This window comes from Microtus oregoni, unplaced genomic scaffold, assembly GCF_018167655.1.
Source record: "Microtus oregoni isolate MIOR12 unplaced genomic scaffold, Mior012 000060F_ref0000265, whole genome shotgun sequence".
Taxonomy (NCBI): domain Eukaryota; kingdom Metazoa; phylum Chordata; class Mammalia; order Rodentia; family Cricetidae; genus Microtus; species Microtus oregoni.
Window position 1 is genome coordinate 11,061,555 of NW_024543870.1, and position 23,659 is coordinate 11,085,213.

At 48.1% G+C, this 23,659-nt stretch overlaps 1 protein-coding gene across 2 annotated transcripts; it reads left to right on the top strand.

The window, feature by feature from the left end:
• The first annotated feature begins 837 nt into the window (after positions 1-837).
• On the top strand, positions 838-22,858 carry Slc43a3 (solute carrier family 43 member 3). Of its 2 annotated transcripts, none has more exons than XM_041639805.1 (13): positions 838-912; positions 1,660-2,014; positions 2,335-2,464; positions 4,713-4,759; positions 6,653-6,729; positions 6,932-7,024; positions 10,605-10,744; positions 12,672-12,766; positions 14,246-14,440; positions 14,642-14,761; positions 19,264-19,450; positions 19,958-20,072; positions 21,922-22,858. In XM_041639805.1, exons 2-13 carry the CDS (start codon positions 1,831-1,833, stop codon positions 22,018-22,020), a joined length of 1,482 nt encoding a protein of 493 aa, XP_041495739.1. In that variant the 5' UTR covers positions 838-912; positions 1,660-1,830; the 3' UTR covers positions 22,021-22,858. The 2 variants fall into 2 exon arrangements, with proteins under 2 accessions (XP_041495739.1, XP_041495740.1); XM_041639806.1 differs by lacking the exon at positions 838-912 and adding an exon at positions 923-938.
• Positions 22,859-23,659: the final 801 nt, after the last annotated feature.

Consider the following 23,659-nt stretch of genomic DNA (forward strand, 5'->3'; position numbering starts at 1 on the left):
CAGTCTTACTATCTATTCCTTGGAGCAAGCAGTGAGCCAGGAAGCTGGGCATGGGGTCTGCAGTTAATACACAAGAAGCCCTCTTTCAAAGGAGAGGAGAGCGCCGTGGTACAGTCGAGGAGGACATCAGCTCATTTGCTGTGGGCTGGAGTGAGCACCGCAGCTGGTTAGGCCGACCATCTCATGCTGATCACAAGCTCCGATGGGCAATTATAAATGTCTTTGATTAATAAAAAATGGGGTGATGAATGAATAGTTAATCAACGCAGTCTGGCAGGAAGCCTTTCTCAGAACCTGGGAGGCAGCTGGGGGTGTGTGTGGGGGGGTGCGTTTGTTCCTAAAGGGTTGGGGGAGCAAGGAAAGGGGTTCTTGGGGTAAAAGGCAACCCATGACGGTTTCTGTCCTGATCCCAGCTCCCTGATTTTATGGTGGGGTTTTCTTGGCAGCTCTGACTATGAGCTTGGAGCGGGCGTGAGCTGATGAGTGAGTGGGAAACTGTTCTGTGCCCACCCAAGTGGGCAGTGTAAAGAGCCGGAAACACGATGTGCATGCATCCAAGAGCTCTGAGCTGTGCCCCTTGATACCCACGGCTGGACCAGTGCCTGGGACCTGTGTTAAAACTGTCTTGGTTAGAGGTGGCCGAGACAGGGTAGCCTAAAGGCTACCCCGTCAAAACAGAGCAAATGAGACCCTGTCTGGATCCTAGACAGCTGTTGAGGAAGGAAAAAGAAGACACACACACACACACACACACACACAGAAGTGGTGGAGACAGGGGGCGGGTCCCAAGCCCTTCCGGGAGGGGGCGAGCGAGAGGCGACAAGCAGAGGACTGGGAGGGGCGACGACGGCAGGGAAGCCCAGTTTTGGCGCGCGTTCGGAAAGAACTGTCTTGACTAGCAAACTGAGGAGCGTGAGTACGACCACGAGTAGGACCGGGTAGGAGGGCAGGCCGGGTCAGGGCTGCCTGGGCTGGGCAGGGCAGCGGTCTGGTGGCGGTAGGGCTTTGGGGACAGCGATCTGCGGGAGAGCGGCTGCGGGATGGGGCCCAGACCTCTGGGCCTGGTGGAAGTTGATGGATGTTAGCAGAGGCAGCAGGGAATGGGCTTGTGATCCTAGACAAGGTTCTTGTTGGGATATTTTTACGTAGTGACCAACTAACTAGCCTGGCGACCTTGAGACAAGTACACAAAACCTTGAGAAGTTTCTATTTCACTTTGGCACACTGAAGAGATCCAGCTGCTACACCGAGCATTTGTATGATATACCATGCCTGCTCTTGTAGCAGACTGTGTTCAGATGTTCAGGTTACTGGTTTCTACTTTAGCTATTGATAGCCTCTCTCCCCCATACTTTGGGCAGAATAGTCTTTTCCTCTACGGCATGCTTTGCCATCGAGACCTACCTTTCTTCGCCTCTTCTTACTCATGCATGGTTTCACAGATGCCTTGAATTAGAGGGGACGTGAACAGTATTGGTTTTGTTGTCATTTGATTTTTGTTTTTCCATGTTTGGGAATGAACTCCAGATACAAGCCACATTCCCTTGTCATGTATGAAAGTTTTCACTTCCCAAAGCATCGTGCCCTTCTCCTGAGGACCACTTCCCACCGCTTTTCCACAAGCTTCCAGTACCAGGCTGTTTCTGCCTTCTTTTCCAGGATCCAGACGTTTAAACCATTCCATGGTTCTCCTGGCTCAACCCAGAGACAGCTGGAGCAAGAGGCCTCTTTGGACTTGAGGGCTTGCCAGAGGAATTTTCCACACATCACTACCAGCGGCCTGTCTCAGAAGTTAAGGGGAGGCTTTGTGGATCCACTTCACCTCAGACCATGGCAAACCAGGGCCTGCCCCTTTACTTGGCCACTCTCTTGACTGGGCTGCTGGAATGCATCGGTTTCGCTGGTGTCCTCTTTGGCTGGACTTCACTGGTGTTTGTGTTCAAACAAGAAGGGTATTTTGCAGAGCCCTGTGAACAGGACTGCACGCTCAGGAGCAATGCAACCGGGCCCCCTGGTAAGGACAGCGATGGTTTCTTAAAGGAAGTTGAAGAAACTGGTTCCTGGGAGGTGGAAGAGCGTGGGGAGGACCCCATTCCCAATTCATCTTGCCAGCCTTTCTATGAGGGAGGGGCTGTCAGAATCCTCTGTGCAGAGGGTGTCAAGGAAGGAAGTATCGGATTTTGAAGGGGCCCTTAGAGACCACTACATTGTAACACAACCTGATAGCTAGTTTTCTGATCAGCAAAGCAGTTCAAGAGGAGGGGAGCGTTGTGTGGGAACTAACCTGGTGGGAAAGTTAGGCGATTCTGATTTTGGCTCACGTTCCTTTCCCAGGCTCCAAAGCTCAGGATGAGAAGTTCTCACTCATCTTCACCCTGGCATCCTTCATGAACAACTTCATGACCTTCCCCACTGGCTACATCTTTGACCGCTTCAAGACAACTGTGGCCCGCCTGATAGCTATGTAAGTCTAAAACTCCAGCCTGGGCAGACGTGAAGAAGGGCCTCCCTCTTCCTACACCCTTGGTTCCCTTTTCTTTGCGCCTTCCCCTATAGGCAGTAATGTATTATCCTGTTACATGCTCCACTTCCTGAGAGGCCAGGCTTACAAAATTAACAATATGTTCAGCGATGCTATCAGCTTTCCTTGTCTTATCTGATTTCCTTATCTGATTTCCTGGAATCTTTCCCAGTCTCTTTTCCAGCAGGGCCTCACGTCTGGGTAGCTCAGGCTGTGTATTTATTCTCCCCTGTGCATCATTTTCTGGGTAACCCCAAAGGTGGAACTTCAGGTTGCCTCTGACTAAGATGACTCTTGCCATGGGGGTTTCCCTTGCAGATGAGCCAAAAACCTCAAGCTGCTTTTGCAGGGTCCTGCTGCCTCCTGATTACTCTAATGCTCCTGGCCAAGTTCACTGATAAGCAGGGGCTGCTGATCTCTGGTGTAGCCTAAAGCAGGGGTACAGATGTGAAGAGCCGTCAGCTGGGAAAACAGAGCAAAGCAAGGTCCTTATACTTCAAGCTTTCTGGAGAATAGCGAGCTAAGTCAGACAAGCTTGAATTTTTGTCTCCTTTTGCCTCTTCCCCACCATGCATCCTTTGAACTTCTTTTTTATGGTACGGCTTTCGTTATCTATGTTTACAAAGTCCTCCACCTCTCAGAGGGCCCTGGAACCTTAGGATTTTTTTTTTTCCAAGAATCACTTGAACTTGGCTGTTTTTTTATACTGCTGGAAGTGGAACCCAGGGCTCCATGCCAGCCAGGGAAGTGTCTGCTTCTGTCCTGGTTACTTTTCTATTGCTGTGGTCAAATAATACAAAAACCAAAAAATAAACAACAACAACAAAAAAAATGACCAAGGAGATTTATAAAAGAAAGCATTTCATTGGGCATCTGGTTCCAGAGTCTATGATGGTGAGGGAGGGCATGACCTTAGGTAACTGCACAGCAGATAAATGCTCACATCTGGATCCACAAGCAGGAAGAGGGAGTACAATTGGGGTGGCTACAGGCTTTTGAAGTGCCACAGCCAGGCACCCATGACACCTCCTCCAACAAGGCTGTGCGCGTGTCCTTTCCACCAACTGGGAACCAAGGGACATAAATGTGAACCTATGGGGGGCATTTTCTTTGAAGCCACCACAACTTCTAAGCCACACCCCAGCTGTGAACTCAGCTGCTTTGCGTTTGGAATCTACATCAGTCTGATCCAGGTACATCCAGCCTTTCTCTCATTGCAACACCAAGTTGTCACCTGAACTCTCAACGACCAGAAAGTCCAGTCACACACACACACACACACACACACACACACACACACACACACACACAATCTTGAAAACATTTTTGCTCTGTCTATGATTTTGTGAGTTCAAATGCGTAGTAGAAGTTCTTGGTTGCATGTGGTCACTAACCATTTCCTTCTCCAGAAAAGAACCACCGAGGCCCAGAGAAAGGCAGCGCCTCGTCCAAAGTCCTCTGTGGAGGAGGAATTAGAATCCAAGGTTTCGATTTGCAGATTAGGCATCAGCCCCTTTCCCAAGTGGTTGGCCTCAGGACAAGGGGGCCTGCTTGGGCTTTGCCCACCGTGCTCCTGAGTCTTGTACACATCACATCGTTGTCAGCTGAGCTTATTAGCCAGCACTTCCCGGTTTAGCCCTAGAGCCTGGGGGGAGCAAAATCCATGTCTTTATGACTTTCCTGTGACGAGGAAAAAAATACCGTGATAAAAGCAATTTAAGGGAGGAAGCCCTTTCTCATGGTTCCAGGCTCCAGTCCATCATGGTAGGGAGGTCCCAACAGCAGGAGTCCAAGGGAGCTGTTGACATGCATCTGTGGCCATGCAGAGGACGAATGCTGAGCTCACTTTCCTTGTTTTATGTAGTCCGGGATCCCCTGCCATGGGAATGGTTCACCCAAGTCAAGATGGGTCTTCCCATATCAGTTAATGTAATCGCCTCAATGCCAGGCGGTTCTAGGTTCTTACCAAGTCTACAATTGAGATTTACTCTCAAACCATCTGTGGAGACAAGTCCACAACTCAGTCTACCAGGACTGACTTCTCCGGTGCTGAGAGGCCTCTTAGAAGTGTCTGTGTCTCTGGAGTTCCTTGGCTGAGAATGCAGTCGAGTTCTATCCAATGTTGGAGGTCGAGCAGGTTCCTGGTTGATCCTTAAGTTTCTTCTTTTAATTGGATGCTTCTGTATTCCAGATTTTTCTACACTTGTGCCACACTCATCATTGCTTTCACCTCTGCGGGTGAGTGCCCACAGGTGGGTGGGAGAGACAGGCTGGGGGAGGGGGTGAGCAGAACAGGTGCCGAAGGCAGAGGGCCTGTGGTATTTTCAGAGATGCACGATTTGAAAGAGTCCCTAAGAGTTGCCGGGTTGTTGCTTGTCTGTGAGACGTTTATTCTACTGAAAAAAGAATTGTATCTACATGGCATTAAAATGCTTTCTTGTTGTTTTGTAACCTGCCAGGTAATTCTGAACATATCTTCAATTAGCAGAATCAAAATTGACAACCCTGTTGCACACACACACACACAAAAAAAAAAAAGAAAAAGAAAAATACCTCCAATGATTACTATAAAAGTCTGGAAATGCCAGTTGTCTGTCTTCTTCCCTTTGTTATGGGGAACAGAAACTGACATGAGAGAGAGAGAGAGAGAGAGAGAGAGAGAGAGAGAGAGAGACTGGGCCTAGCTTGGGCTTCTGAAACCCCAAAGCCCACCTCCCTAGTGACCACTTCCTTTAGCAAGGCCACACCTCCTAGTTCCTGTCAAGTAACCCCACTCCCTAATGACCTAGCATTCAAATATATGAGCCTATAAGGGCCATCCTTATTCAAACCGTTACACCAGCCCAGCCCAGCCCAGCCCAGCAAAAGTCGCTCTTCCTCCAAAAATCAGGACTTTTATTCTGGAGTCAGTATTGAGGCTACGGTGATTTTATCGTGAAACTGGTCCCCAGTCTTTAGCTCATTAGGAGATGTACATTTGTTAACGGCAGAAAGTGAATGGCAAAAAGCGTGAGTCATCTCTAGAATCATCTCTTTCCAGAGCTTCCCTAGACTGAGGACAATGGTTTCGTAAAGGATGCTAAGGGTGTCCTAGTGGGCAAAGGTGCTTGCCACCAAGTCTGATTCCCAGGACCCACATGGTAGAAGGAGAGAACCAACTTCCAAAAGTTGTCCCCTGGCCTTCGCAGATATACCAGTGTGTGTGCACATCACACACACACACACACACACACACACAAATGTAGACCTGCTGCCAAAAAAATCCAAAAACAAACAAACAAACCCCCAAACTGAGATTGCTAGCACAGACCTAATATACCAACAAGCTTTGGATTACCTGGTGCAACAGGGTTTCTCTGTGTAGCCCTGGCTGTCCTGGAACTCTCTCTATATATCAGGTTGGCCTTAAATGCAGAGAGATTCACACACCTCTGCCTCCTGAGTGCTGGGATTAAAGGTACAGGACGCCCCTGCCCGGCCAAATTTGTTCCTCTTCAAAGTCATGTTTTCAGTGATTTTGAGTCGTGTAGAGATGACTGCAGAACACTAACATGTTGCTCACATGTCAGTTTTGCTGACTTGTTGGGTTTTGTTGTTGTGTTGTTTAGAACCAGGAGCACACTTAATTCCATGCAGCATCTCTAATGCCAGTCTTGCCACAAAGGCAGCGCTCAAAGTTTCACAGAGGGAAAGGTCACAGGCATCTCTCTCAGTTTCACAGGCCCCAGTGAGGCAGGGCAGAGTCTCTTGTGTCTGTGCAGCAGGGAGGAGAGTGGGGCAGATTCAGAAGGTAGCCCAAGGTTATTGTCCTGCATGGTTTTGAGGCTGGACTTGGGGGACCGATTCCCGCAGTGATGGAGCAGGCGTCTGTGGTATAGCAGAGACCCAGGACCATCTTTGGTGAGGAGAAGAGGGTCTCAGGACATCTCAGCAGGCACGACTGGGTAGTCTGTTGACCATTCCTTAAAGCCCTCAAAGGATACCAGCAGGCTGCTGAAATGAACTCCAAGTATTTCTGAGAATCTAAACCTGGTAGGAGCTGGAGCCTCCTGGAGCAGGGAGGAGTGTGTACAACTTCAGGGGCTCTGGGCTGCAATGAGATCACCACTCCTATGACTTTTATGGTTCCAGACACTGCCCTGCTGCTCTTCCTGGCCATGCCCATGCTCGCGGTGGGAGGGATCCTGTTTCTCATCACCAACCTACAGGTGTGAGCTTGTTCCCCTTATCCCAGGAACCTGGGAGGGATGGGGACATCATTTGTTTCCAGAGGGGTTGACCCAAACCAGGGTGGGAGGAACTGGGGAGAAAGTGGTTGGGATATTAATCATGTCTGGCCCAAACTGGGTGCCAAGGAGGGAAAATAACTGTTCCGTGATTAAATAAATCAGCTTGATTTGTCCTTCCCAGATCGGGAATCTCTTTGGAAAACACCGCTCAACTATCATCACCCTGTACAATGGAGCGTTTGACTCCTCCTCCGTAGTCTTTCTCATCATTAAGGTAAAAATACCCATAGCTGGGCTCAGGGGACAGTCCAGGGACTGACTCCTGTGTGAGCACAAGCACCCACGTTAGAGTTCCAGAGCCCGCGTGAAAAAGCAGAGTGTATGGATGTGTGCTTGTAATCCCGGCGTGGGTGTCGGCAACAGGCGATTCTCTGGGCTAGCTTCGTTCACGTGGCAAATCACAAGGTCAGCGAGAGACCCTGTCCCCTGAGGAATGGTGCCTGAGGCTGTCCTCTGGTTTCTGTACACTGTCACCTACATCGTCACACCTGTAATACTATCACTCAACACTTATTGAGCCCCCGAGCCCTTATTTATTCTACATCCTGTCCTGCAATGGTGTCTGCCAGCTTTCAAGGCATAATTTAACTCCCATTCCTCAGGTGACACAGTTGAGTCTCAGGTACCGCGCTGGTAACCATGGGATTTGAACTTGCACCAAGGCCTGTCTTTTTCTGGGGGTGAGCTGTGATCACTGAGCTCCCCTCTTTACGTTAAGACTATACTCTCTTAGCTAGGAAGGAAAATGTGATCATGATATCCTTGAGTCAGGGAAGGACAGAAACTGGGGACTCTGTCGGAGGGGGCATTTCCTGAGTGAGCTGCAGCTTTGGGAAGGGGTAGGAAGGGCCAGTGGGGACCTTGGAAACCACACAAAGGTCTTTCTAGTTCTTCCAAGGGCTAGCCATGAATGTCAGAGAACAAACAGTTGGCAAGGATGTTAGTAGCCCATTAACAATCATTCTGCTAATGGTTTTGTTTTTATTAAATTAAATTAATTAATTGTTGTTATTATTTAAGACAAGGCCTCTTCAGCTGGCCCAAGACTCACTGTGGAGTCCACTTTTTTCTCAAACTCGTGATCATTCTTCCTCAGCCTTCCAAGTGCTGAGATTATAGTCATGTGTCACGATACCTAGCTTCGAGTAATTTGGTTTTGAGACAGCATCTGACTGTGTAGGGCAGGCTGGATGGAATCTTGGAGCCCAGGCTAGCCTCAAGCTCTCTGTCTTTCTGCCTTAGGCTCTCCGGTGCTGAGGTTACAGGCAGGAACCACAGACCTGGCTTTGCTAATGATTTTAGTGTTTGTCATTGCTAACAGCTTTATCTTGCTACTACCTTATGTCACCCATGGGATGGGTTCTGATTGGGCTAAGGTAACCACGGCAAGCTCTGTCTCTGCCACCAGTGACGGATGGAGCTGGGCTTGTCATGAAACCCCTGCAAATGAGATGAAGCGGGTGTATAGTGCCTAACTTGAGGGGACGTTTCCTCCTTGAGGAAGGGTGAGGGCAGAGTAGAAAGAAAACCTTGAGGCTGGGACTAACCCAGTAGTTAGAATGCCTGCCTCGCATGCACAAAGCCTGGTTCAACTCCCAGCACTGTACAATCAGGCTGGGTATCACGCCTGCAGTCCCAGCACAAGGCAGAGGAAGGCTAGAGGACCAGAAGTTCAAGGTCATTTTATGCAGTGAGCTTCGAGCCTACCTGGCCTATCCAAGACCTTTTCGCAACAACAAAAGCCTTCTTCCCCTCTTTCTCTGCTCTTCCTCTTTGAAGGCTGCAGTGGGATGGAGGGTGTGGGAGGTGACACTGCCATAACCCTTTGATTACGAGGTGACCAGTGGGGATGCAGTGACCCAGTGGGGAGCAATAGGAGGGAAAGCGGTGGACCCCAAACTGCTCAGGCTGGCACTCTCTCTGGGCTTCGGTCAGACCACCCCTGGGCTCAGGAACCTCACTTAGTCCCGTGAGCACCTTGGGCAGAGTCTGAGTTGCCCGGGGCTCGCTAGACCCTCTGTGGCTGGTGCAAGAGCCACGTCCCAGGTTCCCTTGCCTTGATGTATCTCCTCTTCAGAGCGGGGAGGGAAGAGCTGGGGCAGGAGTGGGAGTCTTAGTTCAATAGGTCTCAGCTGCTTTCTCTGTGGCCTCTGAGGTTTGTCTCACTTCGCGGTTTCAAACCTGGAAGTTGAGGAATTTAGAGGTTCCCTTTGTTGTGTGAGTCACTCCGGGGAACCCAGGGAGAGTGGCCCTGTGGCTTCCCACAGATGTCTTTTATAAGCTGAATTCCTTTTTTTTTTAAATAGTCTTTTTATTATTATTTTCTACTAAAACTTTCTTTTCATTTACATACCAACCACACTTCCCCTTCCCTGACCTCCTCCCACCCCCTACTACCTTCCACCAACCCTCTTCCCATCTCCCCATCCACTCCTCAGAAAGGGTAAGGCTTCCCCTGGGGAGTCAACAAAGTTTGGCATATCAAGTTGAGGCAGAACCCTGCACCCCTTCGAGACTGAGCAAGGTATTTCTCCATAGGAAATGGGCTCCAAAAAGCCAGTTCATGCCCTAGGGATAAATCCTGGTCCCCTGCCAGTGGCCCCACAGACTGCCCAAGCTGCACAACTGTAGCCCACATTCAGAGGGCCTAATTCTGTCCTATGCAGGCTGCAGGCTCCTAGCTGTCAGTCCAGAGTCCCTGAGCTCCCACTAGCTCAGGTCAGCTGTCTCTGTGGATTTCCCCACCGTGGCCTTGACCCGTTTGCTCATTTAATCCCTTCTCCCTCTCTTCGACTGGCCTCTGCGAGCTCAGCCCAGTGACAAGCTGGACTCTTGTGTGAAGGGTTGGCCGGAAGGACGTCTTGCAATTGGAGAGGAATAGCATTACACTAAAAGATCTCAGAGAGTCATGTGAGGAGGTGCCACAAGGCTGCTTCCTGGGCCCTAGGGGAAGGATGGTGAGGACCAGGAGTCCTTGGGCAGCTCCGGGAGGGCAGGAAGGAGGCTGTGCTGGAGCTTTTTAGAAATGCAGCTTCCAGCTTCTGCCGCCTACACTTTTCACATGTGATAAAATACATATAGCATAAAATATGCTATCAGGATTTTAAAAAACTATCTATTGATGTGTGTGATGTGTGTGTGTGTGTGTGTGTGTGTGTGTGTGTGTGTGTGTGTGTGTGTTGGGGGGTGGGAAGAGCATGTTGGCGGAGGTCAGAAGACATCTTGAGGGAGTCCATCCATCGTGTGGGTTGTGGGCGATAAACTCAGATCACCAAGCTTGATAGCAAGCACCTTCACCCAATAAACCATCCTGCTGACCCATAACCAGTTTTTAAGTGCTCAAGTTAGTAGTATTAAGTATATTTATGCTGCTGAGCAACAAGCCAGCACCATCCTTCATCTCCAGAAATTTTTATATTATAAAATTGGAACCCTGTACCTGTTAACACAAGTTCCTCATTACTCCCACCCCCGTTCCAACCTCTAACAATTGCATTCTACTTTCTATATGAGACTGACTATTCCAGGAATCTCTTGTAGGTAGAATGATACAGAATTTGTCTTTCTGTGACTGGCTATCTTCACTTGATGTCTTGTTCTCAAGGTTTATCCGTATTGTGCCATGATAGCCTTCCCCCTTTAAAGGCCAAATAATACTCTGTCAAGTAGCCGTATGACATTTTGTTCATTCATTCGCTTACCCACAGACACTTTTTCTCTCCACCTTTGACCATGGTCTATAACACTCTTGTGAGCCCTAGTGTTATTCTGATGAGTTGTTCCTCTCTCCATAGCTCCTTCATGAACGCGACATCAGCCTCAGGGCTTCCTTCCTCTTCCTGTCTGTCTGCAGTGTCTGGCATGTTGGGCGCACTTTTCTCCTGATGCCTCGGGAACATATCCCCTACCCACTGCCTCCCAACTACTGTTATGGGTAAGCATGATTGGCCAAGGCCTCACCTCATCTGAGGCAGGAAAAAGGAACGATTGTGTGTGTTATAGAAGAGTGTATTAGTTAGCTACTCATGCATGACAAGGATACCATGCAGTTATTTTTCCTTTCTTCCTTCCTTCTTAAAAGAAATCACTAATTTTTATTTTATGTGTATGAGAGCTCTGCCTGTGTAAATGAATGTGTCTCATGTGTGTGTTTGGTGCCCACGGAGGTCATAAGTAAGTATCAGGTCCCCTAGAATTAGAGTTACAGATAGACGTGAGCTGCTGTGTGTGCTGGGAACCAAGCCTGGATCCTCTGAAAGAGCAGAAAGTTCTTCTAATGACTGAATCATCTCTCCAGATCCTAAGAATTTATTTCTTACATCAGAGCCAGACTTGGATGAACTTATCATTCATGCCTTTGATCATCTGATTTGTTAGCTGGGAGTTGGCTGGTCTGCCATGCCCTAACTGACATTGGGTTTGGAGTGACAGGTATGGAGGTGTCATAGTCTAATGCTCCAGCAGGCTTGCTTGGGTGTGCACACACAGTGGTTCCAGGGTTCAGAGAGGGGGCAGAAATGCCCACGGTTCTTTGGAGCTTCAACTTGGAATTGATGTGTCACTTGTATGCTATATTGATGTGTCACTTGTATGCTATGTTGATGTGTCACTTGTATGCTACATTGATGTGTCACTTGTATGCTACATTGATGTGTCACTTGTATGCTACATTGATGTGTACTTGTATGCTACGTTGATGTGTCACTTGTATGCTATGTTGATGTGTCACTTGTATGCTATGTTGATGTCACATGTATGCTACATTGATGTGTACTTGTATGCTACATTGATGTGTACTTGTATGCTACATTGATGTGTCATTTGTATGCTACGTTGTGTCACTTGTATGCTACATTGATGTGTACTTGTATGCTACATTGATGTGTACTTGTATGCTACATTGATGTGTACTTGTATGCTACATTGATGTGTACTTGTATGCTACATTGATGTGTCACATGTATGCTACTTTGTGTCACATGTATGCTACATTGATGTGTCACTTGTATGCTATATTGATGTGTCATTTGTATGCTATATTGATGTGTCACTTGTATGCTATATTGATGTGTCATTTGCATGCTACATTGATGTGTCACTTGTATGCTATGTTGATGTGTCACTTATATGCTACATTGATGTGTCACTTGTATGCTACGTTGTGTCACTTGTATGCTACATTGATGTGTCACATGTATGCTACATTGATGTTTCACGTTAATGTGTCACTTGTATGGTACGTTGATGTGTCACTTGTATGCTATGTCGATGTGTCATTTGTATACTACAATCTCTCGGCTGAAGCAGTTCACGTGTCTAGCCTAGGTGATGATGAGAAACGGGCATAGTCCATTGCCAGGGACAAGACAGAGGAGGTGGATGCCACAGTCACGTCAGCTGCCAGCTATAGGAAGCCGAGGCGCCGTCCTTAGTTTCTGCTCACTTGCTGTTGTGATGCCCCATGTGCTCTTTGAGTTCCATTCTCATGGTCACCTTTCCCATGCCTTGCCTTTGCTGTCCAACTCTGAAAAATGAGGCTCTGAGGGGTAAGCTGGAGCCCAATGAGAAAGAGTCAGAGCTGAGATGTGTAACAAAACCCACCCTCTTCCATGTTTCCCGTGTACTCCAAACTCGTCTGCCTATGAGGATCAATCAGATCATTACAATAAAAAAGAAAACAAAAATGGAAAGCTGGCCCTTAGCCAGTAGACATTCTGATGTACTTGGCCTGGGCTGCTACTTGTCCAACAAGGTTCCATGTGCGGTACAATAAGGATCCCCTTCACTGTTGGCTCTGGTCTGGGTTTGATCCAGCTCGCTCACAGTGCTTGGCCTTACTGCCCGGGCTTCTGTTTCCTCAGCCTGTGCTCTAGGTTTGGCACTAGAAAGGAAGAGAAGGAAGCGGCTGAGCATGAAACCAAGGAGCTGCAGTCAAAAGAGCTTTCATCAAAGGAAGGTGAGTTCTATTGGTTTTCCCACGTCTCCCACAGACACTGGCATCCCCGTGCGTGTCGCTCTTAACTCCGGGACATCTTCCCAGGGGCTGAGAATGAGGCCGGGCCAGTCAAGGGAGACCAACCTTTGTATATTTTTAGTGTTTCTTTCTTCCCTTACCCAAGCACTTCAACTCTCCTTATGCTGAAATCTACCTTCCAGTGCCCTGATTCACACATCCTGGTCTTGACTCTCCTGGGATCCCAGGGCACCAAGGCTGCCATCTGCGTCTCCATTTCGTTACGTCTCTTGGATCTGACCCCTTTCCATCTGTCCCCTCTTCATCGCTTCCTCCTTTCCCTCTTTGTCTGCTCTGGGTCTTTGGTTATGAATATTATAAACCATCTCTGGCTGCAGTAGAAGTAAAAATAGGAGGAGGGAGGAGGGAATGGAGGGAGGCAGGTCAGAGGGCAGAAGTAGCAGCTGGGCAGGAGAAAGCAGTTTCCAGAGCAGGGCAGTTAATAGAATTACATTGTATTTGAGATTGTTTTTTTCTTTCTTTCTATATGAGCAGATTTTAGCTGTTCTTGGCACACAAAAAAATGGGCAACAATATGAGATGATGGATATGTTAATTTGCTTTGCCATGGTAACCATTTTACTATCTATATGTACCCGATGACAGCATGTTGTATGCCTTAAATACACACAATGAAATTTATTTGTTAAAAAAGAATAGGGGCCGGGGATATAGCTCAGTCAGTAGAGCCCTTGCCTAGCATATGCAAAGTCTTGGGTTCAATCCCAGCACTGCATATATCTGGACATCGTGGTAATGGGATCAGAAGTTCACTGTCAGCCTTAGCTACATATTGAGTTCAGTGCCAGTCCTGGCTACATCAGACCCTGCCTCAAACAATAAAAAGAGTCAGAGGACTGTGGAAGGCTCACATAGTCAAGAGGAAAGTGAGTTGCCAGGCTACAGAAGTATGAAACCAGGCTGCCCCTTGGCATTCATGTAGTCTTTAGCCAGCCTACCTTCTCAGGTCAACTGGTTGAGGAACAGAACATTTAATTCATGGTCTCAATGGAACCAGGAGTAGCAGGGGAGTCCCAAGGAAATGAGAGACTCTGGGGCCAAAAGAAAGGCAGGGGACACAGAACAGGCCAGAGCAATAGCTGTTCATCACTAGTCTGCACTATGTCCTTGTCTTTCATCTTACCAACCTGGCTGAGAAAGATCAGGAAGGTACAGTCACTGAGTAGACTGTGAGAGACAGATCAAATTTCAGGACTTGGAAGAACAGGAGGAGAGCTGTCCGAGGTGGAAGGACAAGATGACAAAGCAGGGTGGAGGGGCAGAGGGAGTTTAGGTCGCTCATGGAAGACAAGCACGGAAGGTGAGCTCAGGCCTGAGACTGTCTTGTGAAGGGCTACTCTGGCCCATCCAACCTCTCCTCTTTCTCTGTCACTGATGCCCACATCTTTGTTTCTCCATCAGAGAGCTCTGGACCAGGGCAGCAGCAGCAGCAGCAGCAGCAGCAGCAGGAGCAACGGTCTTTTCGAAGCTGTGCACTGTCACGCCGGTTCATCTTGCATGTGGTGTGGCTGTCCACCATACAGTTATGGCATTACCTCTTCATTGGCACTCTCAACTCTCTATTAACCAGCTTGGCTGGTACTGACAGTGTGCAAGGTATGTGGTGGGCTTCGAAGCTGTCTCCCGGTTGGTCTCAGGTAGGGACTCAGGAATAGGTGCTGTGCCTGTGGAGTCGTGTGCTCCAGGAGGGTTTCTGAGGGCCTGGGCAGTGGGGCTGGGGAAGAAAAAGGCAGGATGGGAGAGTCTTCTCTTGTACATTACCCTGGAAATTTCTCCCTGCCCAAATCCTCTCTGCAGTCAGCACATTCACAAATGCGTTCGCCATCACCCAGTTTTTCGGGGTGCTGTGTGCCCCCTGGAATGGCATGCTCATGGACCGTCTTAAACAGAAGTACCAGAAGGAAGCCAAGAAGACAGGTAAGACTGGGAGCCAGGAGTGAGCTCTTGGCAGACTTCCACACTCTGCTTATCTTTGCTTTAGTCTTTCTCCCTGAACTTGTTCATCTAGCACTCAGCCCTTGGTCATCCATTTTGTGGCAGGCACAGTACCAGACCTGTGAGGACCTATCAATGGATGAGACAGGTGTATCTTGTCCTCCGAAGCTGTTCCTAATCCAGAGGGTGGGGCAAGGTAATCAGGTAGTTACCATCTACGCATTATGGCAGATGGTCTGTAAACAACGGAGTGTTGTGTCAACGATGAGACAAAATCACACCCACAAATCCATTCTGTATCTGTCTTTATTGTTTACAGACTACATGAGAGAGTCAGCACTTCATTGTATAGTAGGCTTTCTGTTAGGTGGTTTTGTCGTCCCCCCCACTACCCCATGTGAAATGTTCTGAGCACATTTGAGCTAGCATACACTGAGCCATGATACCCCATAGGCTAAGTATATTAAATGCCTTTTCAAATTGACGGTATTTTTGGTTTCAGATGTAGCTTCACTGTGAGTCCCGGAGCCTCTGCGAGCACGCAAAGGGATTTGGATACTGAGCAGGGTATATTTCCTGTTCTGGGTGAAACAAAGTTGCTAGGGAAGGCAGAGGGAGTGGCTCCTAAACCAGGATGGAAAACACAAAGACTGGAGGAAAAGCAAGGGGCCTGTTGGTGGCTGAGGGGCACCATGGCATGGCAGTGGTGAAAGAACAGGCATTCAGGAATCTGGATCCTTCCTGCAAGCGATTGAAGCTAATCAGAATGCAGAGTGCACGGGACTTGCAGGAAAAACTTGGGGAGATCATGAGAAGGATCCTACTCACTGTGCCTTAGAGGGTTAGAATGTGATCCTTAGGTGTGACTGGCAGAACAGAAGGATGCTGGACCTTTTACCCCTTGGGAGCTGGAGGATAAGGGATAGAGGAAGAGAACACTGGTTTGCTGTTCGCGTTGCCTGCTCCCCCTCCCTGCTCTCTACACTCTAGCCCTGCAGCAGTATTTTGGAATCAAGCTTAGACAATATACCGTATTTACTTGCAAATACTTCATAGACTCTCCTTAACAGAGTCCCTCTTAAATAAATATTACCATGAAAATCCCCATTGATTTCTTAATATTTTCTAGTACGCATCTGCTTTTCAAATCTCCTTACGGTCCTCGGTATATTATTTCATGACTGGCTTGTTCAGTGTCTCCTTACAAAGTCCACATGAAGTTGAAAGGACAAAGTTCAATTGATGTGTCTTTGGCATCTTTATTTTTAAACATTTATTTGTTTAAGACAGGGCCTGCTCTAGCCTAGGCTAGCCTCCAAGTTACTATGTAACCAAGTCTGGCTTTGAACCCACTCTGTAGTCGAGGCCTTGGACTCCTGGTCCTTCTGCTGTCACTTCCCAAGTGCGGGGCTGAGAGCCCGCCCCCCCCCCCCCCCCCCCCAAGCCCAGCGAATGGACCTTTCTTCCTCTTCTTTCTCTGGGACCAGGAACGGAACTCCGAGTCTCACGCATGCGCAGTTAATGTTTTACCACTGAGTTCTATCCCTCACCCCGATACTCTTCCTTTACGATTTATGTTAGTTATTTGTTGAAGAGAGTGGAATATTTTTCCTGTCAGATTTCCCACATTTGGTCTTGGCATCCTTTGGGTGTTTCGTGAATGGGTTCCTTTGATTGGACATTTCCTGTAAATAGGCAGATTCGAAGCTTGGAGGAGACTCAATTTTTCTTTTCTGGCAAGAATTCGTGGGAATGGAGTTGTGGCCTTTCTCTGGTTCCTTTGCAGGCCCCTGCTAGCCCGCTGTCTTTGCTGTTACGGTGCTGACATAGGTCAGTTGCTTCAGAATTTGACAGTCTGATCTATCTGTTATGGAGCTTCCCATCAGCCTGAGCAACTAATGATTTCACAACCACTGTGATCAATTTGAGACCCATGATCTGATTAGAGTGCTACTTCCGTCTCCAGCTTTTAGCAGATACGATTTCTCCAAAAGACACGATTTCTCGGACTGTTCTTCATGCTGAAGGAGACACCTGCCTTCCTCCTGTTTAATCAGGATGTTTAAAACTTATTTTTTTGAAAACTTTATTTTTGAGAATTTCATATGTGTATACCATGAGATAGAATCATACCCGATTTTTTTTTTTCTTTTTGAGGGAGGATTGCTTTGTTTAATTTTTTTTTTTAACCACACAATGTATCTGATGCGTGCTATGCTCCCATTCTTCTCTGCCTTCTTCAGTGCTGGAGACGGGGCTCAGGGCTTCTCCTGTGCTGTGCTGTGCTGGGCAAGCGCTGTCCCTCAGAACCACAATCCTGGTCCTCACTAGTCTTTTATAGACTACACCCCCCCCCCCCGAAGTGCTGGGATTGGGGTGTGTACTACCATGTCTAGCTTAAAATTTTTTAATTCTGTTTATATATTTATTTGTGTGTGTATGTGGGGGGGTGTATGCCGGAGTGTATCTGTGAAGTTCAGAGGACAATTTGTGGGGTTCAACTCTTTCATTCCACGGTGTGGCTCTGAGCTATGGAATGAAGATTGCCAGGCTTGGTGACAGGCACCTTTACCTGCTAAGCCATTTTACAGACCCTCATCAGGCCTGTAAAATTTTACAGTGTCCTTGTGGGACCTTCAGACAGGACTTACTAACTTTAGACAGTGTCCTTGCCTTCTAATGCAGGGAGAGGATCGGGTTTGTTGAATTGGACCTGTCTCCTGCACCAGGCTTGAAACCGCTCATCTGTCCAAATACTCTTAGGTCTCTATAAGAAACAGCCTTTAGAGACCTCAGCTTGGGTGCTTGCTCACTCCGTGTATGCTCATTCTTCTTAAAAGCAATTTTTACAGTTAGCATGCAGTGTTGTAGGCTTCCTTGTGGCATTTCATACATTTGCTATATACTATTCCTATTCATCCCTCATCCCTACTGCCCCCTCGGCCCCACCTCCTCTTCCTGCCCCCCCCCGTCTCTTTCTGTGTTTTTGTCATCCTCTCATAGGAAATAATTCTGCGCACTCACAGTCTCCTCTTTTTTTTCTTTCAAACATCAGTGACACATACTCATCTAGGCACATGCGTGCACACTCAGGTGTGTGAATGCTCCATTCTTTTCACCTGAATCAGTCTCTAGCTAGCGCCCCTTCCTCATATGCTGACCCATCCCACTCCACAATTTCTTCACTGCCAGCCCACTTCCCTTTTCCCCAAGCTCACTCACGCCAGTGTGAGGAAGGCAGCTTGCACCCCCCCACATGCACATGTACATACACGTACATATACGCGTGTACATACATGCACACACATGCATACACATGCACACACGTGTACATGCACATGCATACACGCACACACATACACGTGTACACACATGTACACACACGCACACATATACAGACGTGTACATGCACATGTACATACACACACGCACATATACGCGTGCACACACATGCACACACACATATATGCGTGTACACACATGCACACACATGCACATACACACACGTGTACATGCACATGTACATACACATACACACACGTACATATACACGTGTACATGCACATGCATACACGTACACACACGCACATATACGCGTGCACACACATGCACACACATATATGCGTGTACACACATGCACACACATGCACATACACACACACGTGTACATGCACATGTACATACACGCACACACGTACACTCACACATGAGCATGCACACACACACGTGTCCAACTAGACACGGAACTATGTTCATCGGTCTCATTTTTGTTGTTGTTGCTATTTCTGATATCTTGGGATTGCTTTGCTTGCTTTCTTCCTGTTTGCACTTTATTGAAAACACTTCCTAAGTTAAGCATTTACATTTCCTCAAAACTAAAACTGGGAAACAAGATGTTGAGTTCCCTCTCTGCTTGTTTTCCTTTATTTCCCCCTTTTTGTGAGCATTTTACTGTTTTCCTTTAAAACACAATAAGCACCTATGTAGACATATTTCTGTATGCCTCCTTCCTTGGATAAAAGGCAGACGCCATTCGCACAGCTGTGCAGCTGTCTTCTCTACGCCTCTCTGTTCTGAGACCCGTCTCGCCCTGTAGCTGCCGCCCAGCTCTCTGTTATGTGGCTGGCTCAGACTTGGTACCATTTCCTCCGTTGGTGACAGTTCAGATTGTTTCCGGTCCTTTGCTATCACCGGGTCACCAGTTGTGCTATAAATGACAAAGATAATGATAACAATAATAGGCATCATCATTGTCTCTGATTCCGGGTTGCAGGGAACAAGAGTGGTCTGCAACCTGTTCAGAGGTCACTCCATCTGTGAGTCAGTTAGGGAGCCCCAGGAAACTGGGAGGAGCAGGCACATTTGATTGACATGTAGGCGGAGAGTCAGCAACACTGAGGAGCTGGTGTTGAGATGAGACCTGGTTCTGTTTGGACAGTTCTGATTTTTTTCCTGCTCACACCCTCTCTTCCCTTCTGAACCAGGCTCCACCCCCTCGGCAGCTGCTCTCTGCTCCACGGTGCCTTCACTGGCCTTGACGTCTCTGCTGTGCCTGGGCTTTATCCTGTGTGCTTCCATTCCTGTCATCCAGCTGCAGTACGCCACCTTCATCCTGCAAGTCATCAGCCGCTCCTTCCTCTATGGGTGCAACGCTGCCTTCCTCACGCTGGCGTAAGTGATGTTGGGGCAAGGGAGTGGGGTGGGCCTGGAGGTGACCAGGTCCAAAAGCATGTGAGGAAGGGGTGCTGGCTAGAGACTGATAGGTGGGAAGGACGGAGTGTTCATACACCAGAGGCTTTGTGTACAGTGAGAGTCTTTGTCTTACTCAGCCCTCACTACCCGCTTCTATCCTAACTCTCCCAGAGAAGAGTTACAAAAGGGATTTTCCCTTCTTCGTGCGTGCCCTTGGCACTCTGTTCTTGTTTCCTTCAATAGCACTGCATCTGTCTTTCCCAGGCACAGGCTGGGTCCGGGACCCTTCTGTTTTCCCAGGGCCCATTACAGTGCCCTGGTCTTATGGTTAGAAGGCCTGAGCAGAGTGGGAGAAGGGAAGGCTTGTGTGGGTGAGTGAACAGCAGGCCCAGGATAGGAGAGCTGGATGCTCAGCATTCTTAAATAAATTCTGCTTGGAGCCAGAGGGCTGTAAAACTCACGAAACCTCTGTCTGTCTTCCCCTAGTTTCCCTTCAGAGCATTTTGGAAAGCTGTTTGGGCTGGCGATGGCTCTGTCTGCTATTGTGTCTTTGATGCAGTTTCCCCTCTTCAAACTCTCCCCCCAGAACATCGCTGTTTACGTGAGTACCATCCGGGGTCTCTTTCTGGCCAGTGTGCATGTGGGCCCTTGACTAGAAAGGATACCCAGGCTGGACCTACTGCACATGGCCCCAGCAGGGGGCATCCTAAGCTGATTCAAGAGACCTGGGTGTGTTAGAGGCTTCCACGGTGCAGAGCCCGGAATGTCCAGGGTTTCACTTTTCAAACTAGGGTGATGGGCAGAAACCTGCCTCAAGCTGGGGTTTCTTAAAATCGAAGGGTTAACCCTTCGCTGAGAACCTGTGCTTTTCATAGGTCTGGAGAAAAACAGTCATTTGTGAGTGTGTGCATAAGAATATGTTACTCCAGAATAGGATGTAAATACTCTCAGAATTTCAAGCAAAAGGGTCTCCCACTTCCAGTCAGTGTAGACCAACCTTGGCTTCTCTACCGAGACTACGGCATAGACTACATTTTTCTGAGGCCAGGAGCTTCATGCTTTCATCCCTGGGCCCCATACCTAGGGAATGTTAAAGGGCTAGCCCTAGAAGGTCCTGGCTCTTTAACTCTGGGGGAAAATTGAGGATCAAAGAGATTGAATGACTTACCAACTCAGATACTCAAGAGTCACACACAGCTAAAATAGAAGTCTCTGCCCTTGAGAGTCAGAGTTCTGGCCACCGATGACCCTACTTGGCCTCATTAAAAAGATCAGAAGGGCAGGAAAGATGGCTTAGTCGTCAGGGTGCTTGCTGCCAAGTTTGGCAACTTCAGTTTGATCCCTAGGACCCATGGTAGAAGGAGAGACCCAACTGGTACAAGTTGTCCTCTAACCCCCAAATGTGCTCCATGGCACTGGACTCTCTCTCTCTCTCTCTCTCTCTCTCTCTCTCTCTCTCTCTCACACACACACACACACACACACACACACACACACACAAATAAATAATTTTTTTCGAGACAGGGTTTCTCTGTAGCTTTTTGGAGCTTGTCCTGGAACTAACTCTTGTAGACCAGACTGGCCTCGAACTCACAGAGACCCACCTGCCTCTACTTCCCAAGTAGACTAAAGGTGTGCGCCACCACCGCCCAACCTTAAATATGATTCTTTTTTTAAAATACATTCTTTTTAAAAAAGATTTATTTACTATGTATACAGTATTTTTAGTATTCTGCATGTATGCCTGCAGGCCAGAAGAGGGCACCAAATCTTATTACAGATGGTTGTGAGCCACCATGTGGTTGCTGGGGATTGAACTCAGGACCTTTGGAAGAACAAGCAGTGCTCTTAACCCACTGAGCCATCTCTCCAGCCCAAATATAATTCTTTTAAGATTAAAGTGTAATGCAGGTTTTTAAATCTATCACTAGGATTAATGAGACTACCTTAAAAACTAAGAAAAATTTCCTCAATTGTGACATCAGGAGACCTAACTCAACATTTAGCTGTCTCCCCAGCTCCTGAGTGACCAGTGCAGGCCACTGAGTATTCTGTAGGCCACTGTTTGCTCTCCCAGGAAATATGCTTCATAGGGGCTGGCGTGTGTCTTATTGGTACAGTGCTTCTGCACCAAGCACAAGGCCCCGTGTTCAGTCCTCAGCACTAAATATGTCCTGTGTGGTGCTACATGCCTGTAATTCCACCATCTGGGAGATGGGTTGGACGTTCAGTGTCAGCCTGAGCCATGTGAGATCTATCTCAAGAAAGAAAAAATTATGAAAATAAACCACAAGTCCTTCAGGTCAGCTTGGTGTGTGTGTGTGTGTGTGTGTGTGTGTGTGTGTGTGTGTCGGGGGGAGAAATATGGCCCAAGTAGGACTTTGTTCCTTCTGCTGGTGATAGGTGCAGCTCACAGTTACTGGACTGGCCCCTTCTTTCTGTCTTCCCAGGTGTCAATGGGGCTTGCCATTTTTCTGACATTGGCCCATCCCTTCCTGGTGTACCGTGAGTGTCGTGCTGAGAAAACAAAACCTTCTGTGACTCCCTAGCTGAGAGGCCTTCACGCTGCAGCCTTGATGGTGCTTTTCTTGAGCCTTCCACACCCTTGAAGATCCAATGTCCACAGAGACCTTGCCTACCCCAGAGAACTGTATTAAGAGCCATAGTTTGTTTGTTTTTGTTTTTTAAACAAACAAACTGGGCGTTTAAGTGCTATTCAGTACTTTTGATCACCAAGGAGAAAATTTCAGTGACTCAGTGGCTTGCATTCACACTGACCTAAAGCAAAACCTCATGTGAATTCTCTTTGGTTTGGGAGTGGGAAGTTATTCCTTGCACAGGGTCTCAGTGGAGGTTGGGGAGATGTCACTGAAACCCATATGCAGAACACCTGCTACCCTCTGGATTTTTAGGATAAATGTAAGGTCATTATGGCCTCCGTAGTTCACCTGACATTTAAGTACCACACAGAGAGCAACTGTGGCTCCCTCAGACACACATTTTTGTAAGAGAACAGTCCATGAGCTTTGGGGAAAGAGGAGCACACAGAGGTCCCTCTTCCACCGCTGATGGATGACCTTGGGCTGGCCCCTGCAGGTCAGAGCATCTCTGTCTCTTTTTTCGATGTGTAAAGGCTAGAGCTCAGAGTCAAAGACCATTTTTGGAACTGATATCCTGGAAGGTTTTTTAAATCAGTGACAGGGAGTCACTTAGCTCTGAAGAGCACTGGCTGCTTCTCCAGAGGACCTGGGTTTGATTGCCACCACTCATGGTGGCTCACAAACTATAACTCCAGTCTCTTCATGGGCATTGCACACTCATGGACGGACATGCATGTTTTGCATACAAAACACCCATGTACATTAAATAAATAATTTTTCTAGGGGACAGTTTTATACAATAATAAACTCTATATTTAAGGCAACCATTGCTTTCACCTCTTTGTGCTTGTGGGGAGGTGCCATCCTTGGGGAGTGGGTGCAGGGTAGAGTGGAGGGGTCTTGCTGTCCACTGTAGGCTGGCAGCTTGACACAGAACTGAGGCACGGGGGTGGGGCAAACTCCTGGGTCTGGGGAGTGAGCTCCCAGAGCCCCTTCCCCCTCTGCATACTCTCCAACCTCAGTAGATACCAGCTCATAGTGCTAGGTGCCTGCGTTCAGACTGTCTCAGGATAATCGCAGTGGGTCGCCAGCACCCGGGAAAGCCCCTCAGGCGCCAAGTCACTTGCAGAGGGCGGCCACTCATTTCTGTCCCTGAGAGTGCGGTGAGAAGGAAGGTAGAAGCCCGTGACTGCCACTTCTCTTTTTACTCAGGATCAGATTAAAGAAAGACAAGTAGAGAGATGGAGGCGGGAGAGATGGGAAGGTCCAGAGCATGGGGTTACCATGGCTGTGATGAAACACCATGACCAAAGGCAAGTTGCAGAGAGAAGTATTTATTTGGCTCACACTTCCCCATCATAGTCCATCACCGAAGGAAGTCAGGGCAGGAACTCAAACGCGGGAGACAGGAACTGATGCAGAGGTCATGGGTGTGGGGTGCTGCTTATTGGCACATTCCTCATGGCTTTCTTATAGACCCTCGGACCACCAGCCCAGAGATGGCACCACCCACAGTGGGCTGGGCCCTCTTCCGTCAATCACTAATTAAGAAAATGCTCTACAGTTGATCATCTGGAGGCATTTCAGA

Coding starts and splice junctions, on each gene's coding strand:
- Slc43a3 (XM_041639805.1), top strand. CDS start 1,831: ATGGCAAACCAGGGCCTGCCCCTTTACTTGGCCACTCTCTTGACTGGG. Junction 2,015..2,334: donor CAATGCAACCGGGCCCCCTG/GTAAGGACAGCG, acceptor TTCCTTTCCCAG/GCTCCAAAGCTCAGGATGAG. Junction 6,730..6,931: donor TTCTCATCACCAACCTACAG/GTGTGAGCTTGT, acceptor TGTCCTTCCCAG/ATCGGGAATCTCTTTGGAAA.